Raw genomic sequence first — 15,827 nt, 5'->3', positions numbered from 1 at the left:
AAGTAGATTGAAGGGAGAAATGCACAGGACTTTTGGAGCTTCTTAGAACTGATTGGGTAAGGCTGGGTAAGGGAAAGAAAGCTCTTCCTAACAGACAGCCACAAAGCTGCAGGATGGTGAAATCCAAACATTCAAAGGAGCCAACTAAAAGTGTGAACTCTGAGGTCCTCAGGGCTCTGTCAACTGAGAAGAGTTCTCAGGTAGAACTTCAGAATTCTGGGACAGGGGAATTCACACCTTGCCAGGGAGGCTCTAGAGGGGTGGGGCTACCTGCTATAAAAGGAGAGCCTTCTTCTGCTCAGAAGCACTGCTTTGAATAGAAGTGAAGGCTCTTCATCTCAGCTGCTGCAGAACAGAAGCAAGAGGAGAGAGGAAGAATGGCTGCTGCTGCTGTGGAAATGCTGCAACAATTGCAGAACCAGATTACGTGTCCCATCTGTTGGAAGTACTTCTGTGAGCCAGTCACCATCGGGTGTGGGCACAGCTTTTGCCGAGCATGTCTCCCAAGCACAGCAGTTACAGCTTTCTCTTGCCCTGAATGCAGGCAAGTGTCTCAGGTCAGAGGCTTCCCATTAGTCAATGGGAGCCTAGCAGAGCTGACTAAACTGGGCAAACAGCTCAGCTCCCAGCTCTTACAGAGTACTGGAGGACAGAGGCGCTGTGCCATTCACAAAGAAGTCTTGGAGTACTTTTGTGAAGACGACCAGACCGTGCTCTGTCTAAGATGTTGTCAAGCCCCAGAGCATGGGGCTCACAGGCACTGTCCTGTAGAAGAAGCTGTGTCCAATTCCAGGAAGAAGATCCAGCACCTGCAAAGATGCTTGCAGAAGTACTTTAAGGAAACTAAGAAACTTCTTGTTAAGGAAAAGAAATCTGTTATTGACTGGGAGAAGATGATCAGCAGAGAATACCGGGAATGGGATTCCCTCATGTGGGATGAGTTATATCATTATCTGGAAAGGATGGATCAAGAAAAAAAGAACAAGAAGCAGACACTATCCCAGGAAAGCAGCACCCTTCAGGACCTCATGCTAGATCTACAGGAAGCAGACTCCCAACCCAATCTGGATCTGCTCCGGGATGTCAAGGAGTTGCTGGAAAGGAGCAAGTCAGCATTGTCCCAAAGGGCCAAGGCTCTCAACCCAGAGGTGAGAGTGTGTCCTATCTTTGGCATGCTAGAGACCCTCAACCAATTCAGAGTGGACATCAGGTTGGATCCTGCATCAGCCAGTCCCTGCCTGATTGTGGCTGAGGATCTGAAGAGTGTAAGAGCTGGAGAAGGCTGGCAGGTAGACAGCCCACATGGTGATGACTCTGATCTTCCCATGATCCTTGCTGAGCAGGCCTTCTCCTCAGGCATACAGTACTGGGAGGTGGATGTGACACAGCTGCCTCAGTGGACACTGGGGATTCACACAACCTATTTGAGGATAAAAAGTCCCGGGAGAATAACTAAATATGCCTCTATCTTTTTCCTGAGATGTGTCAAGAAGGAAGATGGACACTATTTGCAATCTTATCCTGGATCACTGAACCACAAACTAAAAGATCCTATTCCCGGGATTGGAGTATACTTGGAATACAAATTTGGTATTCTAGCCTATTACAATGTTCTGCAGAGTTCTCTTATTTATCAGTTACCTGATATATCATTTGCATCCCCTGTTAGACCCATGTTTTCTCCTGGCCCCCCACTTCCAGGAACAAAGCCTGCTCCCATGACTCTCTGTGCACTGGATTCTCATCTTTGTTCTTGCTGCTATTCGTCTCTCTGAGCATTCCAACAAGGAGAAATTCTCAGCCCACCACTAGGCTCCCCGGCTGATGTTTTTCCATTTCCAAACTTCCCCTGCAAGACAAGGAGCATCTCCAACTTCTAGATGGCTTGCCTTTCACCCTGCAAGCTGAAGAGGATTCTTCCCAAGTATGTTGTGCCTTCTGATTGTCAGTGGATTCTGCTTATAAAATTTCAAAACATAGCAATTTTTTTTCAACAGTTAAAAAAATATATAACAACACACATATGGACTGTGGCTTTCATAGTCTTCCTAGAATTTGTCAAAGTTCTTCGAAAGCCATAGATTTCAAGCCATTCCACTCCTATGTCACTTGAATTACTGTTAACTTATCTTTTACTCCATTCAATAAAGATGTGAAATGAATTCTAGATTTTGGTGTGCTTCTTTGTATCTTTTTTGTTGTGCATTTCTTTCCTTTGTGTCAAGCTCTTTGTTTCCTCATTTGGGGTTTTCTTGGCAAAGTTATTTGTTACAATGAATTTAACTTTGCTAAAATTATCTTTACCTCTTCAAAGTATCTAAAGAACTTTAAGGAATCTAAGAAACAGCTTCCTGGTTTCTCTCTGCCCCTTCTTGGCTCTGCCCCTTCCACTAATTGTTTTTTAATTGACCTCATACAAAATAAAAATTTGAGTCATGTTATTGTTAACACCCTAAACAACATTGGATTCTGATGGGCTCCAGAAAACTGATGTGAGAAGGAAATCAATGCTAATCTGGATTACTTTAGTAATTCCAGAAAAGGAAATTCCTTTTTTACTGTTAGCAATCCCAGTAAATCTTGCTCACAAATGACAAATTGTTGAAGAATTTCTCAATCCAGAAGTCCTGTTATCATGCTGGAAAGTGATGGCTTCTTGCTTGATCCATTACTAAACTAGAACCACATTCTGACTGAGTAGGTTTGAAATTCACATTGAATATCCAAGTCCCTGAAGAGTCCTAAGGCTAAAGTTGGGATGTCTCCCTAGTCAATCATCATAAACCCAAATAGAGAACTCAAGGGGGCTAATGTCCTGTAGAATTTATCATCACTATTGGATTAAGCCATTGTAATTGAAATATATCCCTTTTAATTTCTTGCAAATGGACCCACATCTGAGATTCAAAAAAGGAAATCAGATTCCTCAATAAGAAACTTTTTTTTTAAAAATAATAAAAATCTTCAGTTAGGCATGCTTCCTCTCGATTCGACCCCTTCCAACACAAGGTGAAAATTTGGCTAGTCCAGTATAAGATGTGAATTCCATTCAATATAAGAATTCCCAGGACCACCTGTCTGCCATAACTTTGTTCTATTACTTCTGACAGTCACTATCTGGTGACTGCATTAGCAGTGAGTACCATGGAGTTCTTACTTCTGGGAAAGTGACTGCCACAGCTGAGTTTGTTCTTGGTTTTGAACTTTTCATCATAGGACAAACACAGAATGACAGAGTGGAAAGGTCCCCTCTATAGATATTAATTAGTCCATCCTAACTGGAACTGACCCCTGTATCAGAATCAATACATCTTAACATTTCTTGATTATTTGAATGAATTATTAGAATTACGTGAACCACATTGAGTTTATTCTGTGACTCAGTTCTGGATGTGGCTCAGTTCCTTTTCTGTTTAATGAGGGACCTAATTCCATTTTCTGTCTACTAAGAAAAAAATGGTTCAGTTTTTGGGGATTGTGAGAAAGCTTAGTTGCATTGTTTGAACCTAGTCCCCTGAGGTTAGGAAGTTGGACCACCTCTACTAAATCAAGGGATGTTAGGATTACTAAGTGAGAACTGAGGTTGTCTGGACAGTGACAAGGTGAGAATTCAGGTTTTCTGGACAATTACAAGGTGAGAACTCAGGTTGACTTGATAGAAGGAGCAAGCCCATTGGCTGGGGTGGTTCTTCCCAGAAGCCCTTGCATTATCCCACGCCCATTCTCTGGGAGAATAAAAGAGAGGACTCTCAGAGAAAGAAGAAGACTCTCTGCATTACATCAGGCTTGACGGGGCTCTCTGCAGGAAGGGAAGTCACTTCTTAAGGGCCACTGTTCTACCCACACTGGTGAATCAGTCTTCCACTGAATAGGAACTGGTGAAAGTGCAGGTAGGCCTTCAACAGCAGCCCTGCCTAAAAAGCCGAAGTGCTTATTTGTAATCCTATCTGCTGTAAAATGTCTCTTCCCCACAGATTGATGGGGATTTTTTCAACCACAAAAGGAGTAAAAGCTCCTGTTTCTCCTTCAAATACCCATCTCAAAGGCCTAGCACTAACTTCTGCTGCTATTGATCCTCCCACCCCAGACATATAGGTGTCTGCTTTAATCTTTGGCCAGTGACCGGGCCAATTGGCACCTCTAATAACTGTACGATCTGCACCTGTGTCTACCAATCCTTCAAATGGTATTCCATTTATATAAATAGTAAGCATAGGTCGGTCAGCTGTCACAGCTGCTGTCCAATATATTCCTGGATTTTGTTCATTGGAGTCAAAATCTAGGCGACTATCACTAGGTTGCTTATTAGGGGTCCGTAACAATAAGCCTGATGCTACTACTTCTCCTGGTTGATAAATCACACGTTGTCTGCCTGTGTTAGTGACTGGGATATTAGATACACGTTCTCCAGTCTCCCACATCAGTGTATGGATGGACACTGTTTTGTAGGCACTCTCAGAAGGTGAAATGGTCAAGCCTACTGTGCCTGGAGGCAAAGGATCCATAGGCTCAACAGGAACAGATTTCACTTCTCCAGGGAGTATCTCGGTAGTCTCTACTGCACACAACTCTATTTTTCCTAATTTCAATCCCTTTCTTCCATCTGATTGCCTTTTGGCTGATTGATCATGTCTTAAAATTCTCTGGATGTAACCTCGGCTGCCATCATGCCCCACTTGGGGGGCTGAAGCTGGGCCCCATCTGTCATTTCCCTGGGTCAATCTACATTTGGAGGCCCAGTGGAGGCCCTTGTGACATTTTGGACATGGAGTTTTAGGTCTTCTCTCACCCTGTCTTCTCACTGTATCTCCATATCTACACTGAGCTCTTAGATGCCCAATTTTTCCACATTGAAAACATCTCCGAGTTTCTCTAGAAGGCCCTTGCCAGGAGGGACCCTGTCTTTCCACATTCATCATTGTCCGGGTGTAAAAAGCATTTGTTCCCACTGTAGCACAGCGTCTTATGATCTCCTCTAAAGGAGCATCTTTGTCTAATCCCCATATAATTCTTTTGCAAATCTCATTGGCATTTTCCTTAGCCAGATGTCTGGTCATTATTTCTGTAGCTGCATTTTCTCCAATAGTTCTTTTGACAGCAGTTTGCAAACGTCCCACAAAATCTGCAAAAGGTTCATTGGGACCTTGCTGTATTTTAGTGAAAGCCTCTCCACGATCTTTCTGTCCAGGAAGAAGGACCCCAGCCAATGGGCTTGCTCCTTCTATCAAGTCAACCTGAGTTCTCACCTTGTAATTGTCACTTTTCCCTCTCTCCCTCCCAACTTTGGAAGTCCCTTATCTATATCCTGTTTTATGTCTTCTTCCTTGTTTTCTTTTATTCAAAAAGCAGTGGCTCCCTTGTAATGGGGCCAAGTGCCCAGCTGAGGAGGCCTGCTGCTGATGTGTTCTGCAATTAACATGTATTAAGTGATAAATCTATACTGCAATCTTTGTTTCTTGGATTGCTTCAGATTTTATCCATCACATTCTTTTCAAAAGAACCAAAAGAATTGAAGTTATGAGAATATGCTGAATGAGTCCACTACTGATTGGAGGTATCTAATTTCAACATGTCCTCAGCTGGGGATGGTAATCATTCTGCCATTTCTAGTTAATTATCTGTCACTCATAAAGGAGCAATGCCAAACCTCTCTTCTCTCCTCCTGCCTCTACTGACTGAGAACAAAATCCACAACAAACAGAATTTACAAAGAAGTTTATTAAGTCATCCCATAGAGGGGAGGGTCAAAAAGTTGCTTTGGCCTTTGCCACTGAATATCTGTAACTTACATATGATATAGGATTCAAACAAAGGAAGAAAGAAACAGAAGTTGCTTGGCCGGCTTGGAAATATTTGCAGATAAGACACATGAATGGTTTGGCTGTACAACCAGGGAAACTTCCCAATGTTTCTTGCATCAATCTTCTTACCTGGTTGGCCATGTGGACAGGCAATCCAGGTTCTGATTTAAACATTAAGTTAATCAGGTCTCTGAGCAACATGTTTTGTAGGCTACCTAGTGGCAAGTTCCACCTGAGCTCTGAAGTTTTCTCAAACTTCCCACAGAACCCCTTATTTGATTTACCCACAAAGAACTTTATCTTATATGTCTTCAAAAGTTTTAGACCATTTTCTGAGAGGTGCTTGTTCTCTGCTTTTCCTCACCTCACACCCTCTGAAAGTACCCTTCACTTTCCCAGTGCACACATTATTTCACCATTTGCTCAAGTCTTTTGAGGTTGGTAGTGCTCCTACAGAGAAGGCCAGGGATCCCAACCACTCAGTGTCAAGTAGGAGTGCATGAGCAAAAGATGGCCAATGTGGAATATCAAGCATGACTGGGACCAATTTAAAGACCTATAAAAGGAGTGAAAATATCTCATTAATTTCAGTATGACTGGAATGAATATCCATGGATGAATCCAAGAGAAAATGATCTGTCCTTCCATTTTTTGGACAAAAATTGGATTAATGGCATGAAATACTGAATGAATTTGATATTTATGACAATTAAGTTTAGAAAGTGACATTTTTCCTCCGTCTGTCTTTTCTTTTTCTGATCAGAATTGCTTGCCTAATGACGGAAAATACAAAATATTCTGAGCTGAAGAAAATGAAAAAATAAAGTCTAGCCTTTCCCTTCTAGTTTCTTGCAAATGGACCCAAGTGAGAAGTTCAGAAAAAGAAATAAGATTAATTTTTTTTTTTAATGATTGTCTCTGGGTACTTCCTCTGAATTCATCCCCTTCCAAAACAAATTTAAATTCATGTGATGTGCCATAACATGTACATTCAATGCATCATTAGATTCCCCAGTAACACCTGTACTGCCATAAGCTTTGTTTTGATACTTCCTAAAATTCACTTGTGATAGCATTAATGGTGAATATAATGGGGTTCACATCTCATCCCATAAATATGTTTGTGCTTAATATTAGCCATTTCTAGGAGGAGGGCAGAAAGAGAAGAAAATAATTTTTAAAAGAAAATTTCTTTTTTTTTTTTTTTTCCCTGAGGCAATTGGGGTTAAGTCATTTGGCCGAGGTTACACAGCTAGGAAGTGTTAAGTGTCTGGCGTCAAATTTGACCTCAGGTCTTTCTAACTTCAAGGCTGGTGCTCTATGCACTGTGCTACCTAGCTCCCCCCAAAAAGAAAATTTCAAGATACCTGTATTTTGTTATGTTATTTAAAAAACTCCCCCTCCTTACATTCAGAATAAAATAAATAAAATAAAAATACCAGTGTTCAAATTTAGCAGATTACTAAATAAACTAGAAGCACATTCTCACCAAGTGGATTTGAAATTCACATTGAATATCCACATCCCTGAAGACACCTACAGTTGGGATATCTCCTTAATCAACTTAGTTAAACATCATAAACCCCTAATACAAAGCCCAAAAAGGCTAGTGTCCTAGGAAGTTTATCAGCACTGTTAGATTAAGTCATGCTGTAGCATTCCATTGTCACTGAAATATTTACCTGCTAGTTTCTTGCAAATGGACCCAATTCTGAAATTCAGAAAAGGAAATAAGTTTCCTAAACTAGAAACCTTTTTTTAAATGATTCATTCAAAATATGTCATTTATTTAAATTTAACCCCTTCCAACACAAGGTGGAAATTCACCTGAACCACATAAGATATAAATTCAATTCATTATTAGATTTCACAGGACCACCTCTTCTGCCATAAGTTTTGTTCTGGAACTTGCTGAACTTCACCTGGGATAGCATTAGCAGTGAGTATGATGGTGTTCACACCTCTGGGAAAGCAGCTAGCCTGCCTTAGTATGTTCTTGGCTTTGGACTTTCAGCAGGTGACAAATACAGAATGATAAAATTGGAAGATCCTCCCTATAGATATCAACTAGTGCAAGTAGTACCTAACTGGAAATTATCTCTATTTCAGTGTCAACAAGTCTTACTTTTTTTTACTTTTCAAAAGAATTATTGGAATTCAATACACCACACTGAATTTATGTTGTGACTCAGTTCTGGAGGTAGCTCAGTTCCCTTTCTATTTAATTAGGGATCCACTTCAATTTCTAACTACTCAGAACACTGTTCAATGGTGAGAATTGGGAGAAAACTTCATTGCATTGCCAAGTGATTTAGAAGTTGGGCCACCTCTACCAAATCAAGGAATTTCCCCTTTTCGCTCTTCCCCTCCATATCCTGTTTTATATCTTCCTACTTGGTTTTTTTTAATTCAGAAAATGTTTCCCCTGTAAGGGGTCAAGTGCCAGGCTGAGGAGGACTGGTCCAGATTTGCTCTGCAGTTGTCATGTATTATATAATAAATGTATATGGCAACCTTTGTTTCCTTGGTTATTTCAGATTTTATCCATCAATTCTTTTAAAAGAATCAAAAGAATTTAAGTTAGGAGAGCATGCTGAATGAATCCACTACTGATTGTTGTTATTTACTTTCAATTATGTCCTCAGCTGGGGATGGTAATCATTCTACCACTTCTACTTAATTGTCTATCACTCAAAAGTTAGCAATTCCAAACCCATCCTTTCTCCTCCTGCCTCTGTTGATTGAGAACAAAATCTAGAGCTAAAATAATTTAAAAAGAAGTTTAAGCCTTCCAGCAGAAGGGAGACATAAAAAGTTGGATGGCTGTTGCCACCGATTTTCTGTAAATTATACATAATATAGGATTCAAACAAGGAAGAAAAAAAGAGAAGCTGCCTGGCCAGCTAGGAGGCATTTTCAAATAAGCCACATGAATCCTTGGGATGTGTACCTAAGGGAAACTCCTAACATTTCTTGCAAATCTTCATATCTGGCTGGGCATCTGGTCAGGGTAATCTAAGTTCTGATTTAAATATTTAAAAAATCTTGTTTCTAAGCAACAGATATGTTTTCTAGGCTACATGGTGGCAGGTTCAACCAGTGCTCTGACATTTTCTCACAATTCCCACAGAACCCAGTAGTTGATTCACCCACAAAGAACTTCCTTCATCTTATATTTCTTTACAAGTTTTAGACTATTTTCTGAGAGATGAGGCTTCTCTGCTTTTTCTCACCTTACACCATTTGAAATTTCCCTTCACTTTCCCAGTGGGTACACTGTTACACCATTTAATCAAGTCTTAGGGTTGGTAGTATTATTACAGGGAAGGCGGCCCAAGGTTCCCACTCACACAGTGTCAAGTAGGGGATATGAGCAGAAGATGGGCAGTGTGGAATATGGAGCTTGACTGGGACCAATTTGAGGTCCTAGAAAAGGAGGGAAAATATTTCATTAATCTCAGAATAAGTAGAATGAATTGGTTAATGAGTGAACACTGAGATTAATTGTGTGCCTAAGGGAAATGGAAAATACCAGGATGACAAATTAGAAAAGGTTTTTTGTTTTTTTTTTTTTTTGGAGGGAACAAACTATCTTATATTTTACAATTGCTGCATCCCAGTACTCCACACAGAGTATAATGGTGGGGAAATGTGTGGAGAAAACATAAGCATGTCTTGCTTAAGGAAAAATACCTCTCCATCTTCTTGTTGTACTACATGCTGGGAATTTTCTCAGTTAAGAGGTCATCAATTTGACATTGCTATGTACCCTGAAGGGGAAGGCATATGTGAGATACACAGGGAAGACCAGAAGCTGTTCTGTGATAGGAATAAGACCCTACTCTGTGTGACCTGTTCTAAGTCAGGAAGTCATGAGAACCACTTACACTGGCCCATTGCAGTGGCTGCTCTTTGTTACAGGGTAAGTCCAACACAGCTCAATGCCATTCCTTCAGGAATGGCACTGATTGTCCATGCACAATTTTGCTGTTTCTGCATTAGCTTATCACTTAGATCTGAATACTGTTATGTCAGAATGGGTTCATGGTCTTTTGTAATGTGCTGTTGTCTCCAGAAGCTGCTGTTTGCTCTCTGGGAGGAGATCTGCTGTGTCAACTCAAATCTCTCAGACAGATTCTTCTTCCTCTAGAGAACTGTTGTCTCTAGACAGTTGCTGTTAACTCTGGTCCAGAGTGGGACTTCCCTCTTTTATCCTCCCAGAGAATGGGTGTAGGATAATGTAAGGGCTTCTGGGAAAAATTACTTCAACCAATGAACTTGCTCCTCCTAAGCATGCAAGCTCTTCCCCAGAAATTCACAAGTAAAACTCCCAGTCCTGGCTGGAACTAGAGAATTGTCAAGTACTGACTTAGCACTTAGTAAGAACCTAACAGTCTTTCCTTTGGTGACTTTTCCTAACAAATCAATGAAATAGTACCAGCTTATCAGGGTTATTGAGTTTCTTAGTTTCAAGTAGGTCACAGAACTCAGGCTGAGGAAAGAAATTTCCTGTTTATTCCTCTTTCTTTACAAAAGAAGATGTAGAAAAAGATGGAAATCTTTCACAGAAAGGTCAAAATAGTCCAGAAAATTGTATTAAAAGAGAAGGAGTAACCTCTGGTCTGGGCTGTGGTATGGAATGTAAGTATCCAGCTACCTCCCTCAATAATATATTGAATATCCCCAATCACAGATGATTTTCATTAAAAGCCTCCCAGACTTAATTGACTTGTTTGGAAAGTGAGGAAATGGAGGTTCATAAGTAGTATCTCACTTATCACATGCCACTAAGGAATTCAATTTTTTTCAGCACTTAAGTGTATATCCACTTTATTATTATTATTATTATTATTATTATTATTAATCATTTAATGGTATTTTCTTTTTCCATATACATATAATTTCCAACATTAATTTTTGCAAGATTTTGTGTTCCAGATTTTTCTCCTTCTCCTTTCCCTTTTCCTCTCCCCAAAACAGCAAGCAATTCAATATAGGGTAAATTGCAATACAGGTGCAATTTCTCTAAACATGTTTCCATATTCATCATGCTGAGCAAAAAAAAAAAAAAAAGCAATTCCTTAATCTTCTCTTTCTCTATTTTCTTCAAATAACCCTCTAAAGATATGAAATTTCCCCTTATTATTCCTTTAGCTGCATCCCACAGATTTTGGTATGATGTCTCATCATTGTCATTATCTTGGGTGAAATTATTAATTGTTTCTATAATTTGCTCTTTCACCCAGTCATTCTTTAAGATGAGATTATTCAGTTTCCAATTACTTTTTGGTCTATTTATCCCTAACTTTTTACTGAATGTAGCTTTTATTGCATTGTGGTCTGAGAAGAAGGCATTTATTATTTCTGCCTTCCTACATTTAATTTTGAGATCTTTATGTCCTAATATATGGTCAATTTTTGTATAGGATCCATGAACTGCTGAGAAGAAAGTATATTCCTTTCTATTGCCCATTCAGTTTTCTCCAAAGGTCTATCATACCTAGTTTTTCTAATGTTCTATTTACTTTTTTAATTTCTTTCTTCTTTGTTTTGTGGTTTGATTTGTCTAAATCTGAGAGTGCAAGGTTGAGATCTCCCACTATTATAGTTTTACTGTCTATTTCTTCTTGCAACTCTCTTAACTTTTCCTTTAGAAAGTTAGATGCTATACAACTTGGTGCATATATATTTAGTATCGATATGGCTTCATTATTTATGCTACCTTTCAGTAGGATATAGTTTCCTTCCTTATCTCTTTTAATTAGATCAACTTCTGCTTTTGCTTGATCTGAAATAAGGATAGCTACCCCTGCTTTTTTGGCTTTACCTGAAGCATAATAGATTCTGCTCCAACCTTTTACCTTTACTCTATATGTATCTCCCTGCTTTAAGTGTGTTTCCTGTAAACAACGTATTGTAGGGTTCTGATTTTTGATCTAGTCTGCTATCCGTCTCCATTTGATGGGAGCATTCATCCCATTCACATTTACAGTTAAAATTACTAATTCTGTATTTCTTGCCATCATATTATCCCCAGATTATGCTTTTTCCCTTGACCCCCCTGAACCCCTTCCCCAATATTCAATTTATAGACCCCCCTTGTGACGCGCAGCCCTCCCTTTTTTTTTTTTAGTATCCCTCCACGTCCCTTCCCTTATTCTCCTTTTCCTTTTCCATTTTCCTCTCCCCCCTTTTAATGAGGTGAGAGAGAATTCTCTGAAAAAGAAAATATGACAATTATTTACTCTTTGAGCCTCTTCTGATGAGAGTGAGATTTACACAATGATTCTCCCCCTCTCTAAATTCCCTCTGATATGGTGTATTTTCTATGCCTCTTCTTGGGATGTAGTTTCCCTCTTTTTATCACTCCCTCCCCTTTTTCTGATACTACCCCCTTCCCTTTACTACCCCCCCTCCTTTTTTTTTCTTTTATATCAGTAAAATCAAGTTATCCATGTGTACTTTCTATATACCCACAACAGAATATAGTTCTCAAGGGTTCTGTGTACCTTTTTCTGTTTCTCTTCAGTCTTGTGGATGTAGATCAAATTTTTTGTTTAAGTCTGTTTTTTTTCTTATAAACATGTGGAATTCCTCTATTTCTTTTTTTTTTTTTTTTTTTTTTTTATTTTATTTATTTATTTATTTATTTATTTATTTTTTTTTTTTGCATGAGTAATTTTTTTTTATTATATATATATATATTTTATAATATTATCCCTTGTATTCATTTTTCCAATTTACCCCCCCTCCTTCTATTCCCTCCCCCCCGACGACAGGCAATACCATACATTTTACATGTGTTACAATATAGTCTAGGTACAATACATGTGTGCGAATATCACTTTCTTGTTGCACAATAAGACATTAGATTCCGAAGGTACATGCAACCTGGGCAACAGATATTAGTGCTAACATTTTCATTCCCCTCCCAGTGTTTCTTCTCTGGGTGCAGCTACCTCTGTCCATCATTGATCAACTGGAAGTGAGTTGGATCTTCTTTATGTTGAAGATTTCCACTTCCATCAGAGTACATCCTCATACAGTATTGTTGTTGAAGTGTACAGTGATCTTCTGGTTCTGCTCATTTCACTCAGCATCAGTTGATTTAAGTCTCTCCAGGCCTCTCTATATTCCTCCTGCTGGTCATTTCTTACCGAGCAATAATATTCCATAACCTTCATATACCACAATTTACCCAACCATTCTCCAACTGATGGAAATCCATTCATCCTCCAGTTTCTAGCTACAACAAAAAGAGCCGCCACAAACATTTTGGCACATATATGTCTCTTTCCGCTCTTTAGTATTTCTTTGGGATATAATCCCAGTAATAGCGCTGCTGGGTCAAAGGATATGCACAGTTTGATAACTTTTTGGGCATAATTCCAGATTGCTCTCCAGAATGGCTGGATTCTTTCACAACTCCACCAGCAATGTATTAGTGTCCCAGTTTCCCCACAGCCCCTCCAACATTCATCGTTATTTGTTCCTGTCATCTTAGCCAATCTGACAGGTGTGTAGTGGTATCTCAGAGTGGTCTTAATTTGCATTTCTCTGATCAGTAGTGATTTGGAACACTCTTTCATGTGAGTGGATATAGTTTCAATTTCTTCCTCTGAGAATTGTCTGTTCATATCCTTTGACCATTTATCAATTGGAGAATGGTTCGGTTTCTTATAAATTTGGGTCAGTTCTCTATATATTTTGGAAATGAGACCTTTGTCAGAACCTTTGTTTTTAAAAATATTTTCCCAATTTGTTACTTCCCTTCTAATCTTGTTTGCATTAGTATTATTTGTACAGAAACTTTTTAGTTTGATGTAATCAAAATCTTCTATTTTGTGATCAATAATGATCTCTAGTTCTCCTCTGGTCATAAATTCCTTCCTCCTCCACAAGTCTGAGAGGTAGATTATCCTCATGTTCCTCTAATCTATTTATTATCTCCCTCTTTATGCCTAAATCATGGACCCATTTTGATCTTATCTTGGTATATGGTGTTAAGTGTGGATCCATATCTAATTTCTGCCATACTAATTTCCAGTTTTCCCAACAGTTTTTTCCGAATAATGAATTTTTATCCCTAATGTTGGAATCTTTGGGTTTGTCAAAGATTAGATTGCTATAGATGTACCCTTTTTTGTCCTTTGTATCTAATCTGTTCCACTGATCTACCGGTCTATTTCTTAGCCAATACCAAATGGTTTTGGTGACTGCTGCTATATAATATAGCTTTAGATCAGGTACACTTAGACCACCTTCCTCTGAGTTTTTTTTTTCATTAGTTCCCTTGCAATTCTTGACCTTTTATTCTTCCATATGAATTTTGTTGTTATTTTTTCTAGGTCATTAAAATAGTTTCTTGGGAGTCTGATTGGTATAGCACTAAATAAATAGATTAGTTTGGGGAGTATTGTCATCTTTATTATATTCGCTCGGCCTATCCAAGAGCACTGAATGTCTTTCCAATTATTTAAATCTGATTTTATTTTTGTGGCAAGTGTTTTGTAATTTTTCTCATATAATTCCTGACTTTTCTTTGGTAGATGGATTCCCAAATATTTTATACTCTCAACATGTTGTTTGGAATGGAATTTCTCTTTGTATCTCTTGCTGTTGCATTTTGTTAGTGATATATAAAAATGCCGAGGATTTATGTGGATTTATTTTGTATCCTGCCACTTTGCTGAAATTTTGAATTATTTCTAGTAGCTTTTTAGCAGAGTCTTTGGGGTTCTCTAAGTATACCATCATGTCATCTGCAAAAAGTGATAGTTTGATTTCCTCATTTCCTACTCTAATTCCTTGAATCTCTTTCTCGGCTCTTATTGCCGAGGCTAGCGTTTCTAGTACTATATTGAATAGTAATGGTGATAGTGGGCAACCTTGTTTCACTCCTGATCTTACTGGGAAAGGTTGCAGTTTATTTCTATTGCATATTATGCTTACTGACGGTCTTAAATATATACTCCTGATTATTCTAAGGAATAATCCATTTATTCCTATACTCTCAAGAGTTTTTAGTAGGAATGGATGTTGGATTTTGTCAAATGCTTTTTCTGCATCTATTGAGATGATCATATGGTTCTTATTAATTTGATTATTAATATGGTCAATTATATTAATAGTTTTCCTGATATTAAACCAGCCCTGCATTCCTGGAATAAATCCTACTTGATCATAGTGTATTATCTTGGAGATGATTTTCTGAAGTCTTTTTGCTAATATCTTATTTAAGATTTTAGCATCAATATTCATTAAGGAGATTGGTCTATAATTTTCTTTCTCAGTTTTCGATCTACCAGGTTTAGGTATCAGTACCATGTCTGTGTCATAAAAGGAGTTTGGTAGGACTCCTTCATCCCCTATTTTTTCAAATAATTTATATAACATTGGGGCTAATTGTTCTTTAAATGTTTGGTAGAATTCACATGTGAATCCATCTGGCCCTGGGGATTTTTTCCTGGGGAGTTGATTAATAGCTTGTTCTATTTCTTTTTCTGAAATGGGACTATTTAAGCAATTTATCTCCTCCTCTGTTAATCTAGGGAGCCTATATTTTTGGAGAAAGTCATCCATTTCACTTAAGTTATCAAGTTTATTGGCATAAAGTTGGGCAAAGTAACTCCTTATTATTTCTCTAATTTCCTCTTCATTGGTGGAAAGATCCCCCTTTTCATTTGTAAGACTATCAATTTGATTTTCCTCTTTCTTTTTTTTGATCAAATTTACCAAAGGTTTATCTATTTTATTGGCTTTTTCATAAAACCAACTCTTGGTTTTATTTATTAATTCAATAGTTTTTTTACTTTCAATTTTATTGATTTCTCCTTTTAATTTTTGTATTTCGAGTTTAATTTTTGGTTGGGGGTTTATAATTTGGTCTTTTTCTAGCCTTTTAAGTTGTAAGCCCAATTCGTTAATCTTCTCTTTCTCAATTTTCTTCAAATAAGCCTCTAAAGATATAAAATTTCCCCTTATTACTGCTTTAGCTGCATCCCAAAGATTTTGATATGATGTCTC

At 38.3% G+C, this 15,827-nt stretch overlaps 1 protein-coding gene across 1 annotated transcript; it reads left to right on the top strand.

The window, feature by feature from the left end:
* Positions 1-377: 377 nt before the first annotated feature.
* On the top strand, positions 378-1,722 carry LOC141562409 (E3 ubiquitin-protein ligase TRIM58-like). The gene is made up of 2 exons (XM_074302451.1): positions 378-1,379; positions 1,702-1,722. The coding sequence occupies exons 1-2, from the start codon at positions 378-380 to the stop codon at positions 1,720-1,722; spliced, it is 1,023 nt and encodes a 340-aa protein (XP_074158552.1).
* The last annotated feature ends 14,105 nt before the right edge of the window (positions 1,723-15,827 follow it).

Source organism: Sminthopsis crassicaudata, chromosome 3, assembly GCF_048593235.1.
Source record: "Sminthopsis crassicaudata isolate SCR6 chromosome 3, ASM4859323v1, whole genome shotgun sequence".
In the NCBI taxonomy this organism is placed as follows: Eukaryota; Metazoa; Chordata; class Mammalia; order Dasyuromorphia; family Dasyuridae; genus Sminthopsis; species Sminthopsis crassicaudata.
The sequence above is the reverse complement of the archived record's forward strand: the minus strand, read 5'-3'. Positions and strand labels throughout refer to the sequence as shown.